The 17,479-nt window shown below is 37.9% G+C and overlaps 1 protein-coding gene and 1 long non-coding RNA gene across 8 annotated transcripts in view; one reads left to right on the top strand and one right to left on the bottom strand.

The window, feature by feature from the left end:
• Positions 1-8,448, bottom strand: part of LOC104650497 (uncharacterized) — a 47,771-nt gene extending 39,323 nt beyond the window's left edge. The window contains exon 1 of the long non-coding RNA XR_744123.3: positions 8,106-8,448. This is a non-coding gene — a long non-coding RNA (uncharacterized LOC104650497). The remainder of the gene's footprint in view (positions 1-8,105) is intronic.
• Positions 8,449-8,542: 94 nt separating this feature from the next.
• KIF20B (kinesin family member 20B) overlaps positions 8,543-17,479 on the top strand; it is a 70,938-nt gene continuing 62,001 nt past the window's right edge. For 4 of the 7 annotated variants that reach the window (XM_074382556.1, XM_074382560.1, XM_074382561.1 and 1 more), the window contains exons 1-4: positions 8,556-8,659; positions 11,615-11,762; positions 16,805-16,891; positions 16,983-17,099. In XM_074382556.1, the coding sequence (XP_074238657.1) occupies positions 8,655-8,659; positions 11,615-11,762; positions 16,805-16,891; positions 16,983-17,099 (357 nt within the window). In that variant the 5' untranslated portion in view covers positions 8,556-8,654. The other 3 variants (XM_074382557.1, XM_074382559.1, XM_074382558.1) reach the window with 3 other exon arrangements.

Raw genomic sequence — 17,479 nt, forward strand, 5'->3', positions numbered from 1 at the left:
TTTTTTTTCTTCTTTTGAGTCTTGCTCTGTCACGAGGCTGAAGAACAATGACGCAATCTCAGCTCACTGCAACCTTTGACTCCTGGATTCAAACCATTCTCCTGCCTCAGCCTCCCATGTAGCTGGGATTATGGACATCCATCACCACGCTCAGCTAATTTTTTGTATTTTTAGTAGAGATGAGGTTTCACCATGTTGACCAGGATGGTCTCCATCTCCTGACCTCGTGATTCACCTGCCTTGGCCTCCCAAAGTGCTGGGATTACAGGCGTGAGCCACTGTGCCTGGCTTCTTTCTCCCACTTAAGAAAGGCATATCCTCACTTATCCACAATCTTACGGTGTATTATCTCAAGGAGTAAAAATCTCCTGGTTGCCCAGTTCAGATATGGTGAAATATGTATTTGGCATTTGTTTTGTTTCCTGGCATACAACTCCTAATATCTTTGGAATTGTTGGGGCTCAGAAACTGATACCCCCAAATATGGCACTTTGATGTGCTGAATTAAAGCAGTAGCCTCAAGGTCTCTCTAGCCTTCCGTCCCTCCACTCTTCAACCTTGTCTCTCTCAAAGCACAGGTTAAGGCTGTTCTCTAAAGTTTCCTTATATACCTAGAAACTAACCCCCAAAAGAGGAGTAAGATTGCCTTCCTTCCCCTCCTTACTTATCCTCTCACTATTTATCACAGAAAAGAAGGCTAAGAAATGCAATCACTTCTGATAGCCTTTTAAAAAAAAAAAAAAAAAAACAAGAAAATGTCTGACTCTCAAGATCATTCAAATTTCAAAGAGAATCACTTACAAGTTAATTTTTGTCTCTTGGGTCCATTCATTTCCCCTGACAATAATTTACTCCTATACCCCTCTACTTCCCTCTCCCCAGTGAAGAGGGTATTCATTTATCTGGCTCTTAATTCTTGAGTTTTCATGTTTTACCTAACTCCTGTGTACAAGTGCATACATAATAAATTTGTCATGCCTTACTTTTGTTGGCCATGATGAACCTTTGTGATGGGGAGAAAAGGGATTGACCACTTTCTGCCCCTATAGTTCTGGTGACGAAGATGTGATAGCTGAGACACCTGACTCACTCTGGAGCCTGCAAATGAGGTCCTGGGATGACTAACAAGAAGTCAGCAAAAAAAAAAAAAAAGGGTAAGAATTTTTACCAAGGTCAGTTCTATGAGACCTTTAGCTGTAATGCCTGGTTGAGAATGGAAGATAAAAAGTTCTCCTTATCCCTTCCTTTCCAAATTCGGTTTGGCAGGAGAAACTCATTTGTGTGGATTGTGATTCTTGTGTAAATCTGATTTTGGGGTAACCATTTGTTATTGGTTCTTTTCCCTCCCATGGACAGCTATTTTCCTGTTTGTCTCATTTTGTGACCTAAGAACTTTGTTTGGCTTGTCACCTATCAGGAGCATAGGTTGTTGGGCATGTTTGTGCAAGCAGCTAACTGAAAAGCTGGAGACCCCCATAAAAAGCTAACATACCAACTGCTGCCGCATCTGAAGGTGTTATCTAAATCTTTATTTCTTCCAGCTGTTGTTGGGGGAGGCTTTGGATCCTGAGAGGACTGCATCTTTGTACTGCTTTAGAAAGGCCTCATGTGTACTTAGTTAAGCCACAAAAGGCTTTGGTTTTGGTTCTGAGTCACTTGGTAGGTACCTTTATTTTAAAATAAAAAAAATATTTTAAAGCCAGGAATATTTGCTGTTTGTCCTAGCTGAAATCTGACAACAAAAGATTTGAGAAACAACAACAAAAACAACAACAACAATTTTTAAAGAGTTCTATGATCAGAAGTCAGCTTAATTAAGAGCTGATATTCAGATTATATATATATAAATAATACACACACACACATATACATTTTAAAGGCTTCTCTATTCTCTTCTGTATCTTATTTCTTTCATAGAATTTTCTTTTTTCACTTCACTGAAACTGTCTTTACATATAATTATATGTTTGATCCCTGTTTGCTTCTTTTCTTATTGATATAATTTTTGTTGAGAAAAATGTAAAAGTTCACTGGCCTTTTTGGGGAAGCTTAAGATCTCCACATTCTGGCTCTTCTAAGACTTCTTCCATTTATTGCTGTCCCTATTTCCTTTTGTCACTTTTGATTTTCCATCTACTTCTCTTTAATCATAGATATCTTCTCCTTGAAGCCCATACCACCTCAATTCGACAGTTAGTGGATACAAAATTACTAAGAAGAAACATCAGAATTCTGCCTAGCACATAAAGTGACCTAGAGGAAACTTCTAGGTTTGCAACTCCTTGAGGAACATAAAAAGATGCCATAGGCCCTCTTTGGAGTCTTCTGTCTTCTTTATGGAGCCCCAAGAGTAGTAGGTGGGTCTAAAGTTCTGTTCTTTTACATTGAACTCCCTAATATCGTGGGCTTTTGTGGGTACCAAGGTTTACCTTATACTATAAGAAAACACTTGACATTGGGTTTGTGGTAACTAAAGAGTCACTGGCAAGGGCTACAATTTTTTCTTTTAGAGACAGGATCTCATTCTGTTTCCCAGGATGAAGTGCAGTGGCATAATCACAGCTCACTGTAACATTAAACTTCTGGGCTCCCATTTCAGCCTCCCGAATAGCTAAGATTACAAGCACACTACCACATCTGGCTAATTTTGAAAATTTTTTGTGGAGACAGGGTCTTCCTATGTCCTCCAGGGTAGTCTTGAACTTCAGACATCAAGCAATCCTCTCGCCTCAGCTGGGATTACAGGTGTGAGCCACCATGTCTAGCCAACAGTTACATCCAGCATTAAAGGTAATTGATAGCAGTTGTAATGAATGATTATTGCTGCAGGGGGCTACCCATTTCTTTGCCTGTTCAGGTAAGAAAAACCTTAGATTTCTGACTAAGTCAAATAGAAACTGACAATAAATGGCAATTTGGTACAATTAAAGTCATTGGTTAGGTTGGTTGCGGGGGATCTCACAGCTGGGGTCATGACCTGATGCTAGGTTTGGTTTGGGGACCTGGAAGTTGTGGGAACACTCCTCACCAAGGAATAGAACTTCTGGGGATGGGCTGGCTACAGAGTGGGCTAGTTGGACATTGGGTCACCTACTAGCCTTGGGGGGCTATCCCTGCAAAAAAGTGCACTGTGTGACTGTTGTGCAGCCCAGCCCCACAGTGTTTCCCTTTTGGGCTTTTTGATTTTTTTTTTACTTAAAAATATATACATATTTTTATTAAAAACTAAGATGTCCACACATTGGCCTAGGCCTACACAGGGCTAAGATCATCAATATCACTGTCTTCCACATTCATATCTTGTTCCACTGGAAGGTTTTCAGGGGCAGTAACACAATTGAAGCTATCTTCTCCTATGATAACAATGCCTTCTTCTAGAATAACTCCTAAAGGACCTGTTTGAGGCTGTCTTACAGCTAACTTTTTTTTTTTTTACTGCCTTTTTCCTGAGGCTAAAGCTAGTCAAGCTGGCTCTGAAGAAAAAACACCACCATAACTTACATTTGGGAAAACTTTCTACATGCAAATTACAAGCCAGAAAAATCTGTCAGATTCACTCACTATGGAGGAAATGGTATATCATAGCCTAATACACAGTAAATGATTAACTGGAAATGCTTTTTTTTCTGACACATTAAATTTTTATTTTTTTGAGACATGCTCTATGTTGCCCAGGCTGGAGTGCAATGAAATGATCTTGGCTCACTGCAACCTTCATCTCCCAGGCTCAAACCATCATCCCACCTCAGCCTCCCAAGTAGTTGGGACTACAAGTGCATACCACAACGCCCTGCTAACTTCTGCATTTTTGGTAGAGATGTGGCTTTGCCATGTTTTCCAGGCTGGTCTTGAACTCCTGGGCTCAAGCAATCCTACTACCTCAGCTTTCAAAATGCTGGGATTACAGGCATGAGCCACTAAGCCTAGTCAGGACAAATTAAAAAAAAAAAAAAAGTTTATTACAAATTCAAAACTATAATAAAAGAATCTCATCCTTTTACATCTCCAGGCCTGCTTTCCAGAGGCAACTATTCTTGTAATTTATTTTTAATATTTCTGGCAATTACTATACCCACCTTTAAATGATATGCTCCTCCTAATGTTATTTCTTTATGTATCAATAACAGATATCTATTTACTTCCTACAAAGACAGATAAACACTTAGCTTTAGAGAGTTACTTATATTTTTTCTTGTTCTGGTTACCTTTGCACACTGAAATGATATGCTTAAACTTCTACATCCTGTTGTGTAATTTCTTGACTTTCACTTTGTAAGATTTTGGTATTATAGACATAGACTCAATCTATCTTGTTTCTTCTCTTACTACACTCTTCCTTCCATAACTCTGCTGGGCAAAACCTAGGCCTTACAGAATATAATTCTAGCTCTTCTTTAGCACGTTACAGGGCCCCTTATGATCTAGCCTCTGCCTATTTTTTTTATGTCCTGCCATATGTTCACAGTCATGCTGAAATAGGTATTTAGTTTTGGGAATCTTTCATGAACTCTTGTCCTTTTTGTCATTGTTTCATAGCTTTCCATGGCGTGGAGTGGCCTCCTCTTGCAATTCACTAGCAAATCCCAATATTTTCTTCAGCCTACATGCTACATTAAAAAATCTTCCCTAGTAGACATCCCTTATTACATCAAAAAGTATTTATTGAGTACTTGTGTGCAAGGCACGGTTTTAAATGTGGGGACTATAGAGAACCAAGACGGTTTGTATTCTAGTGACTTAATAAACAGATTTAATAAATATTACTACCATTATAAAACCTACTATGTGCCAGGATAATACTAAATAACTTACAAATGCTATTTTTAATCCTTACAACAATTTTATGAGCCCTATAAGTGCTGGGCTTATACTCAATTTCAAGTCTGTCTGACTTCGCAGCCACTACTTTTAAGCTATGTTCACTCTGCTCCATTTTTCCTTATTCATTTCTATTACAGCATTTGTCATGTTTTGAAATTCTTTGCATATGGATTTCCCCATATGAACCACAGGGGATAAAAAAATTATTTGACTGTTTTCTCAGGATGGTGCAGAACTAGTGCTATTCTAGAAGTTAATACATTACAAACAATGGGTGCTGAAAGGCATTAGGGATTGTCTCTTAAAAATCCCAGGTGGAGAAGGGCTGCTTTGGATGGAAGGCCTTTTAAGGGTAGAGACATCTGACACTTAGTGGGTGGTTGATACATTTTTGTTAGACTTGTTATTTAAACCTTTGTAATTAATACATATTCAAAAGTATTATTTTGGGGGTTGAAAAGTGAGCTGTGTTAGTCTTGCTTTCGAAGATGGCTTTGCAGTAGCAGTTATGCACTTAGTTTTTTTCCTTAACTCCAAGGGTGTTGGATCCAAACTTTGAGAGGCAAAAGAACGCACATACTCTGGGGCCAGATCATCCAGATTCAAATTCCAGTCTCCCTGTTTATTAGTTATATAAATTTAAGCAAGTTATTATTTAACATGTGCCAGATATTTTTATAAATACACTATTACCTGCTTTAATCTTCAACACTTCTATTTAGTAGATACCTTTACTATTTTTTTACTAGCTCCATGCCTCAGTTTTCTCTTCTATTAATTGGGGATAACAACAACAAATTACCTCACAGAGATACTGTTAGGATTAAATGAGTATAAAATGCTAAGAATACTAGCTTGTATATAGAAAGTTAGCTATTAGTAACAGTTGAGACTGTGGCTAGGGCAGAAAATCAGCTTGATATAACTTACTAAATTTTTCATTTTATGTTAATATTCATTTCAAGGGCACAGATGGAATTCTTTGGAATAGGCACTAAATCTTAAGCACTTCCCAGACAAGCTGGCTCTGCATCTCTACGGGAAAACCCAGTGGCTGGTGCTGAAATGAAAAATGTAGGAAAAAATATTTCTGAAATCTGGACACTTTTCTGCAGCTCTTCTGCCATCTCCCAAGTCCACATTATCTTTTGCTGGGATCTCTTGCAACAGTCTCCTGACTGGTTCAGTAGCCTCCTCCTTGACTGCCTTTACTTTCTCCAAGAGATTAACCTTTTCAAAAGATAGATGGACATTGGATGTACCATGCCCATGCTTAAAACCGGTTATCCAGTAAGCATTTCATAATACTCAAGTCAGTAACTTGGCTAAGACTTACAGGGTCTGGCCTTGGCCCATGCCTCTAAAATCACTCTCCTCTACTCCTCCCCATGGTTTCTATCCAGCCGTATCAGCCTTCATTCATTGTTCAACAAATATTGATTTGCTTGTCTTGTGTTTATAGAGTCACTGAGTATACATTAGTGACAAAGCAAAATACAGTTCCTATACTCACAGAACTTACATTTTAGGGGTTAGGGGAACAACAACAATTGCTAGTTGTAAAAAGTATAAAAATGAAATTGAACCAGCAAACAAAAAAAGAGGGCTCACTTGCCATACAGTAGTCAGGAAAGTCTTCTTTAAGAAGGTACTATTTTAGATGTAATTTAAAGGATGAAGGGAAGTGCCACATGTTGAATGGGGAAGAGAGAATTCAGGTAGAGGGAACAAATTGTGCAAAGGTTCATACATGCAGGAAAGAAGCTGGTGTTTGAGGTATCCAGAGCAGATCAACTCACTGCACAGTTAGTGGGGAGTGAGCTCAGCCCTGATTGTGCAGGGCCTGGGAGGTCATGAAGATCAGAACTTTATTGCTTTTTTCCCCCTCCTCTTTTTATTTTAGAAAATCTCAAAGTTATTTTAAAAAGTTGTAAGATTGGTACGACATACACCATTATACCCTTCACCTAGATTCACCAGTTACTAATATTTTGCCACATTTGCTTTCTGTATTTTATTTTTTTCCATATCTTTTGAAGGTAAGCTGCAAACACTGTAACACTGCTGCTAATTACTTCAGCAAGCTCCTTCCAAAAACAAAGGCATTCTTCCACTTGATCACAGATTCATTCTCATGTACAATCAATTTAAAACTGATTCAGTATCAACTAATATATAGTTCATATTTGAATTTCCCCAATTGTCTACAAACATCTTTCCCCAGTTACTTTAAAAAAAAAAAAAATTCTGATCGGGCGTGGTGTCTCACACTTGTTATCCCAGCACTTTGGGAGGCCAAGGCGGGTGGATCACCTGAGGTCAGCAGTTCGAAACCAGCCTGGCCAACGTGGTAAAACCCCATCTCTACTAAGAGTACAAAAAAAAATTAGTTGAGGGTGGTGGCAGCCACTCGTAATCCCAGCTACTTGGGAGGCTAAGGCAGGAGAATGGCTTGAAACTAGGAGGCGGAGGTTGCAGTGAGCCGAGATTGCACCATTGCACTCCAACTGAACGACAAGAGCAAAACTCAGTCTCAAAAAAAAAAAGGAAACAAAAGTAAACATCTATGAACCAACCAAGATTCACAAATTTCATTTGGTTTCTTTTGCCTCTCGACAAAAGCAACCCTCCACTTGGGTTTTTTCTTTTTCCTGTCATGACCCTGACACTTCTGAGGAAGAGCCTAGGCCTGTTTTGTAGAATATTCTACACTGCTTTTTTTCCTGATTGTTTCTTCATGATTAAAATCATGTCAAAAATTTCTAGCACAAGCCGGGCACGGTGGCTCAAGCCTGTAATCCCAGCACTCTGGGAGGCCGAGGCGGGTGGATCACGAGGTCAAGAGATCGAGACCATCCTGGTCAACATGGTGAAACCCCGTCTCTACTAAAATACAAAAAATTAGCTGGGCATGGTGGCGCGTGCCTGTAATCCCAGCTACTCAGGAGGCTGAGGCAGGAGAATTGCCTGAACCCAGGAGGCGGAGGTTGCGGTGAGCCGAGATCGTGCCATTGCACTCCAGCCTGGGTAACAAGAGCGAAACTCCGTCTCAAAAAAAAAAAAAAAAAATTTCTAGCACAAATAGTATTAGGTAACATTAGTGATGTTAAGTATCTTCACTTGATTAAGGTATGTCTAATAAATGTCTTCACTGTAAAATTGTATTTTCCCTTTATAATAAGCAATGACCGGTATGGTGATTCTTTGAGATACTAACATCCTCTGCTCTGACAACCTTTCAGTTAATGTTTGTTTTAGCATCTTGCATTCATAAGCTTACTTACATCAATTTTTAGACCGGCAGCCGCAAAACGGGGACGCAGCGAGGGAAGCGACCCTCGGGATCCCGGGATGCGGGGCCTTTTTTGGCCCCGTAGGGACAGGACTGGGAAGTGGCTAGCCGGCCACCTCAGCCCGTCCGTAGGGGAGTCGCAGGACTAAGTGCCGTGGCAGCGGCCTCACCTCCGGCCTTTGTCATATCTTCATTGCCTCGACACAAAATCAGAGATCCGTGTGTCAGTCAACAGTGCGGTACTTAGTAACAGCCGCGAGAAAGCGACCCATTAGCTCGGCGAGCCGAGCTTGTCGGCAATCGAGACTTCCTTCGCCCATTGGCTGCCCGCGTTTCAGGACCCGCCCCGTATTCGAAAGCTTCTTCCCGGAGCCACTGGAAAGCCCGCCGCGCGAGCGGGCTGGGCTCTCGGGCGGCGCTCCGAAGCCCCACCCACTCCCAGCGTTCAGTGCGGTGCCGTGGCCGCCATTGTTTGAATTTGAAAACGGTATCCTCTCCGTGCTGCTCGCGGGTCGGGCTAGACAGGCGACTTTTGCAGGTGATGAGGTGAACTGGCGGGGAAGAAGCGAGGGGTGGAGAGGAGGTGGGTGACTGCGCATATATGGGGCCTAAGATGGGGAAACGGCTTTAGCAGCGTGGACATCTTCCGACAGTAACCTCGTACCCCCGTGGGATTACTCTCAGGAACTGGGTTGCGGACCGACGGGAACACCGGGTACGCAGCAAGGACTGAGTCATACTAGTTCGGTTAGGATTTAAATCTCGCCTCCACTGCTTATTAGCTGAGTGACGCAAGACAATTAATTTAATGTCTCTCTGTACCTTAGTTTTTCTTAATTGGTTAAAAGGCGGCAATAAAGTATCTACTTCTTTCGGCTTTCTTGAAGATGAAATGGTAATGTGTAAAGTTGTTAGTGCTGGCACACAATAGTCCTAAATGTTTGCAGTCATTAGTATTGTTGCTTCTGTTGTTGAGAAACAGGCCTCTTTTGCCGCATCTAGTTTTCTGAAGCTCTGAGGAGGGCAGTTTGTTCGGCTGGTCGGTAACAACGGCCTTTTTTTGCGGGGGAAGCCCTGTGGTGGCCTCTGTGCACTTATTTCCAGACTCCTGGTGCTTGGGGCTTGCCCTTCTAGGGTTTTGCAGTGCCAGGCTGAAGAGTTTGTGGCACAGTGACTGCTGTGACCCCCAGTTTAGAAGGCTTTCTCCATTTCGATTCACTCCCTGGTTCAGTGATGCCTGTCTGGCACAGTTCTCTGATATTCCTTGCTAAAGTACTGGTTGACACAAGTTCATGCCTTATGGGTTAGGTAGTGTAACAGTGTATGTATTTTATTACAGGTCCACGACTCCAGATTTTAAATTGCAAAATAGCATAAAATATTCATCACTTAGTTGTGAAGACTACTTTTGAGGCTGTGTGTTGTGGATCACATTCAGAAACCTCATTCAGTGGCAGATTCTGCTATTTTTCACCAAAGTCTCCAATTGTGGATTCTTGTTGGAGAGAAGATAAATAAAGATGCAGTTTTCCAGTCAGAGCAGAAATGAAATGAGAAATGAGTTCTTGAAGTCTGCTGTCGCAAAAGATAATATTACAGACTAGGATTTTTTTTTTTTTTTTTTTTTTGTAGAGAGTATTTTCTTTATAACCATTATTTTAAGTCATAGTCAAGTCATTGAATTTGTTGTAGGGGATACAGAATGGTATAAGACAAGGTTCTTGGCATCAACAAGTTACCAGTTTAGTTGGGAAGCCCATGTATAAGTAGAAGTCATTTAAAATTGCAAGAAGTTACCGTATATCTCAACAGTTTTAGAAATGCTAAGAAATAGTTTGTTCATTGAAAAATGAACGTATGAACAAATACTTCTTTATTATAACTGCTTTTAATACATAGGAATGTTCTTTTTAATTCAGCAATTTAAAAGATTTATCAACAATTTTCTTTAAACCAAAAATTATTATTTGAAGCCACAGATGGTTTTTAATTTTCTGGGAATTTCCATGAACTTTGTGGCATGAAATGTCAAAATGTCAAGCTGGTACTTTAGCATTTTGCAAACCTCCCCGCCCCCAGCCGTGATCTAGATCAGTGCTTTCCTTAGTCCTTTTGCAGTTGAGGGGAAAAAAATCCAACCATGTTCTTGTGATAAGTTTGTGAATTTCCACCTGATCAAGGAAAAAGATGATAGCAAGGTGGCAGGAGTAAACAAGGAACTTTATTTAGGCAGGGCTTTGACAGGATTATAGGCAAAGGAAATCCCTCTCAGTATGGGACCTTTTCTAGACCAGGGTGAGGGGCCACCATCCAAAAGGGAAAGAGGGAAAGGGGGATGGGCCGAGGTACAGAAAAGAATCATAGAGGGGCTTAAATGTCTAAGTGGTGTTGCACAGTGGAGAGTCTCTGGATCATAGAACTCTCAAGGGCAGCAGTGGCCTTGATAGTCCCAGGTTTTGTATGTCTGGCGAATGTTGGGTGCAATTTCATGGAGCATTCAAACCTAGCAGGCTCTAAATGTCTAAAAATATACTTATTTTGGGCTGTACTGAAAGCAGAGGAATGCTTCAGAATTAGAATTTGGCACCCCAGCAGGCTTTTAAGTTTTTGTTTTAAACATTTGTGGTCCTTGATCCAGTGGGCTTTTGAGCGAAGGTCCCTACCAACTGTGAAGAAATATACAATATGGGTCCATTATATAAGGGCCATCTTTGGTCCATTTTATATAATACCTGTGGGTGGTGATTATTACTACTTTCTTGAACTACGAATCTTAGTTTGGTAGTCACCGATCTGGATGTTTTATAATCTTGTCAAAAAACAGCAAAGAGTCTTCCCCCTCTCCCTAGAACTGTACACCTAGTAGATTCTCAGTAAATACTAGAATGTTAGTATTTTTCAGTTAAGATTATCTTTAAGTTTACCTTTGAGTTTAGTAATTCAATTGTAGTAATTTGCTGATGCATTATTCCTATTTAACTTAAAACCTGTGATGTGTCAGGTATTGTTTTGAATGTGTTTACATATATTGTTTAACTTTTTACTTGAATTCGAAATTGAAAGTAATTTTTCAGATAACTGAATCTAACTTTTAAATGCTAAAAGAAAGTCTGTAAGTAACATTCTACAGGAGTCACTAAGTAGATAACATAAGGTTATAATTTACTCTGTGATCTCCTTTGAGTTTTGGGAGGATTTCAGGGAAAGAGTAAACATTTTATACCATCTTTACAGATTACCTGTACTCATGAAACCTCTTTGAATGGATATCCTATGAAAATAGTAGGCTGTGTTTAGAATTATTAGATACAGAGAATGTAAATATAATTTGATCTTTTGTCTTTTCTGTAGGCCATTGTGTTACAAATGAAGCAATGTAATGGTTTTCTTTTCTAAAATCTAGTTATTTGGAGGGAAGCAGTGGGCTAAACTTTTAAAAGTATGGGTGGCTTACATGCTGACTTATTAAGGTTGTTAAAGAAGTTGCTGTTATTCTTGCAGAATGGAATCTAATTTTAATCAAGAGGGAGTATCTCGACCATCTTATGTTTTTAGTGCTGACCCAATTGCAAGGCCTTCAGAAATAAATTTTGATGGCATTAAGCTTGATCTGTCTCATGAATTTTCCTTAGTTGCTCCAAATGCTGAGGTAAGTACAAGGAAAAGTATTGTGTTGATTATCATGACTGAATGGAAATATTTGCGTATGCATATGACTGGAACAGAGATTCTCAGACTTTCTGGGTTTAAGGCAACCTTGTATCTCAGTACTTTTTCATGGAGTCCTACACCAAAATGAATATATAACAGTTCCTTTTCAAGTAGTAGATCTAAACAACAAGTATCTGTGCTAACCTGGTAGCCATATGACACAAGCTTAAGAAAAAAAAATTTTTTTTTTTCATTTTTGAAGACAAGATGTTGCTTTGTCACCCAGGCTAGAATGCAGTGTTGTACTCATGACTCACTGCAGCCTCAGTCTCCCAGGCTCAAGCAATCCTCCTTCCTCAGCCTCCTGAGTAGCTGGGACTATAGGTGTGCTCTACAACACCTGGCTAATTTTTGAAAATTTTTTGTAGAGGCAAGATCTCACTATGTTGCCTGGGTTTGTCTCCACCTCCTGGGCTTAAGTGATCTTCCTGTCTCAGCCTCCCAAAGTGCTGATTACAGGTGTGTTCCACTGCATCTGGCCAAAAAATTTAACATTTCATTTTCTGATAACTACAGTTCCTTACTAATGGGATATGTATGCCTTTTGCACACTGGACAATTTCTCAAACCTTAGAATCAGATTAGATACTACCACCCACATTTCTTGTTCTTTGTTGTTTTCATGTAATACTTCCTCTTTATCACAGCAGCCACTGAGAGATCCAGTTTGGCGGAGAGTCGACACCATCAAAAGAGATAAAAGAGATGGTGTGATCTCATGTTGAAACTGAACTCCTCCAGCTAAAGTTCTTGGTGTTCCTTGTAGGTCAAGTATTGCTGTGATTTTGCCAAAGATGTGAAACATTCCACTATGCCTCTAGGAATTGTGGACCTTCATTTTGAAAATTACGTAGATTTTTTAAAACTAGAAAAACTTAGTAGTGTTTAGACTAAGAAGAAGAATCCTTCTGCCACCCTACTTACTATGAGTGTAATGTTTGCTTATGTGTCTTTGTAGACTTTATACATTTACCTTTCAATCCATTCATAATTTGTTTGTTACATTTTATGCTAATTTTTGGTGCCTTAAAGATAACTAACCCATTTATAAAGAATGATGGAAGAGGAAAGGGGATTTAGGATTATAATAAAATAACAGTTCTTATTTAATACCTGTTGTGTCAAGCCCTTTTAAACTTCAACTTACTAAATCATAAATAAATAAAGTAAGAAAGAGGGAAGAAAGAAAGGAGGGAATTCTGGTAAGTGTCTCTTGACATATAAATGGAATTATATGTCATGTAGCTGTTTGTATCTGCCTCCTTCTAATGCAGGGGTTGGTAAACAATGGTTTTTGTATTGCCTGTTTTTATACTTATATACAAGCTAAGAAGGGTTTTTATATTTTTAAATAGTAAAAGAAAAATCAAAATAGGATTCATGTTCTATAACATAAAAGTTATATGAATTTCAAACATCACTGTCCATAAATAAAAGTTTTATTGCATCACAACCATAGTTATTGGTTTACTTATTTAATACATCTGCTGTGGCACTGTAACAGTAGAGTTGAGTAGTTATGACAGAGGCTATAGGGTCTCTAGAGCCTAAAATACTAGCTGTCTGGCTCTTTGCACATAAAATTTACTGACTCCTGAGTTGGCATAATGTTTTTGAGATTTATCATGGATCATATAACAGTAGTTTTTTCCTTTTTATTGCTAAGTAGTTGTCTGTTGCGCAGATAAGCCACATTTCCATTTACCATTTGATGGACATTTAGGTAGTTTACAGTTTAAGGCCATTACAAATAATGCCACTCTGAACATTGATGTGCTTTTTCGTGGACTTGTGTTTTTTTCTTTGGTAAATACCTAAGAGGAGAAACTGTAAGTTTAACTTTACAGTGTAAGTAACTACTAAATTGGTTTTCAAAGTGGCTGTCCCAGCACCAGCAATGTCTGTAGGTTCCAGTGCTTTAACCGCTTTGCCAACACTTGATAATGTAAATCTTTATTTTTAGTGAGCATGTAATGGTATCCTGTTGTGGTTTTAGTTTGCCCGTCTCTAGTGAGCACTTCTTCAAGTTATTTCTTGGACATTTTTCTACTTTCTTTTTTAAAGTATCTCTTCAGACCTTTTCTCCATTTAAATTAGGTTGTTTCATTAGTGTTTTGTGAGAAATCTTTATGTATTCTAGATAGAAATCATTTATCAGATTAATACTGTCTTGATTTTAAAATTTAAAGGCATTGAATTTACCTATTTTTTGGTGAATTTTTTTGGTGTGTTCTTGTTAAGAAACCTTTGCCTTCTCCAAAGTTTTTGTCTTACTTTTTCTAGAAATTTTACAGTTTTTATTTGAGTAGTTATATCTGTGATTCATTTTGAACGGTCTGTGTGCAGTTGCTATAGGGACCCAGATTAACTTTTTCCTTTTGTTTTTTTCAGCCTCCATACATTTTTTTTTAACTAGATAGATGTAGTTATTTCAGCATTTTATATTGAAAAGACTTCCCTTTCCCCATTATTTTGGTGACTTTATTGACAGTCAAATGACTGTGTATATGTGGATCTATTTCTCTATGAGGATCTATGTGGATTTTGTTCTCTTCCATTGACCTATTTGTCCTTATTCCAATACAACACTCTATTTTTTTTTTTTTTTTTTTTTTTTTGAGACGGAGTTTCGCTCTTGTTACCCAGGCTGGAGTGCAATGGCGTGATCTCGGCTCATCCCAACCTCCGCCTCCTGGGTTTAGGCAATTCTCCTGCCTCAGCTTCCTGAGTAGCTGGGATTACAGGCACACGCAACCATGCCCAGCTAATTTTTTGTAATTTTAGTAGAGACGGGGTTTCACCATGTTGACCAGGATGGTCTCGATCTCTTGACCTCGTTATCCACCCGCCTCGGCCTCCCAAAGCGCTGGGATTACAGGCTTGAGCCACCGTGCCCAGCCCAACACTCTATTTTTGTAGCTTTATAATGACTTTTGAAATTAGGTAGTATGAATTCTCCAACTTTGCTTTTTTTTCTAGGAAAATTTTGGCTTTTATAGGTCCTTTGCATATTCATCAATTTTAGAATCAGCTTACCAGTTTCTACAAGACAGCATCTTGGGATTTTTGACTTTGAATTAAATCTGTGGATCAATTTGGAGAGAATTGACATCTTGACAATATTGAGTCTTAATCTATGAACATGGTATTCTTCCTCATTTTATTTAGGTCTTTAATGTCTCAGCAGTATTTTATTTTTATACTTGTCAATGTAGAGGACTGTCATGACTTTTGTCAAATATATTTATAAACGTTATTTGATGCTATTGTGAATAATATTTTTAGTGGCTTTAAGCATAATGAAAAACTGCATATATTTCAAACTATGCAGTTTGACAAGTTTTGACATAGGCATGCACTTGTATAACTGTCACCACAATCAAGACAGTGGGTATATCCGTCACCCTCAAAGGTTTCCTTGAGGCTCCTTGTAAGTCCTCCTTCCCATCACACCTCTAAGTAACCTGTGATTAGCATCTGTTAGTATACATTAGTTTTTTTGTCGATTTGTTGGATTTTGTGTACATATGTTCATGTTGTTTCTAAATAAAGACAATTTTATTTTTTCCTTTTCAATTTGGATGACTTCTGTCTTTTCATTTCCCTTTATTCTTCCATATTTCTTTTCCTAATCTTTACCCTCCCCTTTTCTCCCTTTCCCTCCTTCCCTTCACTTTTACCTTTCTTTCCCTTTTTTTCTCTTCCCTTTTTTATTTTCTTTCCCTTACCTCTCCTTTTTTCTTCCCCCATCCTCTTTCCCGCTTCATGCCTAGAAACTTTAATACAATGTTACTAGAAATGGGGAAGCAGAAAGCCTTTTCTTAGTACTTACATTGCTACTCATCTTAGATTGCATCATTTCTAATAAGAAGGTTGTTAGCTATAGATCTTTTAAGTGCCCTTTATCAGGATGAGGAAGTTTGCATTCATTTCACTTTGCTAAGAATTTTTATTACATATGGATGTTGAATTTTGTCAAATCCTGTTTTTCCATTTGTAGAGATAAAAGTTTCTCTTCATTTATTCTTTTAATATGGTTAATTGCCTGGGTTGATTTTGTTTGAATGCTAAACCGACCTTATATTCCTAGGATAAACCATTCTTGGTCAGATGTATTATCCTGTTTTATATATTGGCTAGTATTTTGTGTGGGAAATTTTGCATATATCTTAATGTGATACTTTGTTTTCTAATTTTTCCTGAGGGTATCTTTTTCAGTTGTGTTCTTCAAGTTATGGCAAACTCAGAGTTAGTTAAGGTATATTTATCTAAATGTGTTTTCTTAAAGAGTTTATGTACAATTTGTATGATTATTTTCTTAAATGTTTGATACAATTTACTGTTAAATTACCAGGGCCTGGATTGATTATTTATTTATTTATTTATTTGCGGCATCATTTTGTTTGAAAATTGATTGAATTTGCTTAATAGAAGTTGGGTTATTCAGATTTTCTAGTTATGTCTGTTTTGGTAAGTTGTGTTTGTCAAGTAGTTGTTTCCTTTTTATCTTTTTTAAAAAAACTAAAACATTTCTTTAAAATTATATTTAAAAATAAACTAAACACATTTCTTCCTTAGAAAAAGTAACTAGGAGAATGGTACATAGTAAAAAAATTCTGAATGCCTCATGTAATTGAGCATTTGGATAATAGAATATTCTAGTTACTTTTGATTTATTCTAGAGTTATATTTTCCAGTGACTTAGGGCCTCATTAATTAGGCTTTTGTGGAAAAAAGGCTTATTATAAACTTCACATATAAATACAGAAGATGGAGGAAATTTAATCTTTTGTAGTGTATTTTGTTTTTATTTAAATAGATTTGTTGTTTTTCTAACATGATTGAAAGCGGAATAGTGACTGCTTAGAAATTATTTGCGATCTCCATTTATTATGTAAAAACTAGCCATGTTAAGGAAAGATGGTCTCTGAAAAGCCGTATCTTTCAAAAACAAAATTTTGTTCTCCTTTATTTTTTAAGGCAAACAGTTTCGAATCTAAAGATTATCTCCACGTTTGTCTTCGGATAAGACCATTTACACAGTCAGAAAAAGAACATGAGTCTGAGGTTTGTGTTGAATTTAATCAAATTTTAATATTTTACTTTCATATAAATTGGCAAAATACTAGTTCTTATTTATTGGGGGTATGCATTCTAGGGCTGTGTGCATATTCTGGATTCACAGACGGTTGTGCTGAAAGAGCCTCAAAACATTCTTGGTCGTTTAAGTGAGAAAAGCTCGGGGCAGATGGCACAGAAATTCAGTTTTTCCAAGGTAAAACTGAAGTTTTTTTTGTTGTAAAGAGAAGAAGACATGGCTTAGGGTAAATTGCTATATAATTGTATATAATGAACTATATATTTTTTTGCTTATGCAACTTAGAGTTTAGGTTTTAGTATTTTTTCCTTAAAGATAAGACTCAAATCTCAGGTCTGGAAATATATAATTGGGTGTAAAGAGATCACTGTAGTGTTCTTAAAAATATTATTAATATATTTTTAAGAAATATTCTTTTCAAAACTCAGGTGAATACTTGATTCCTTGGTAGATTTCTATCTTGAAAACTTTCTAGTAGTAAAACTATCAAGTGTATTTGTGGGAGTGGGGATGTGGCACCTGTTTTAAGAATGACTCTTAAAACGTTTTTAAAAAGT

Source organism: Saimiri boliviensis, chromosome 12 (assembly GCF_048565385.1).
Source record: "Saimiri boliviensis isolate mSaiBol1 chromosome 12, mSaiBol1.pri, whole genome shotgun sequence".
NCBI lineage: Eukaryota > Metazoa > Chordata > Mammalia > Primates > Cebidae > Saimiri > Saimiri boliviensis.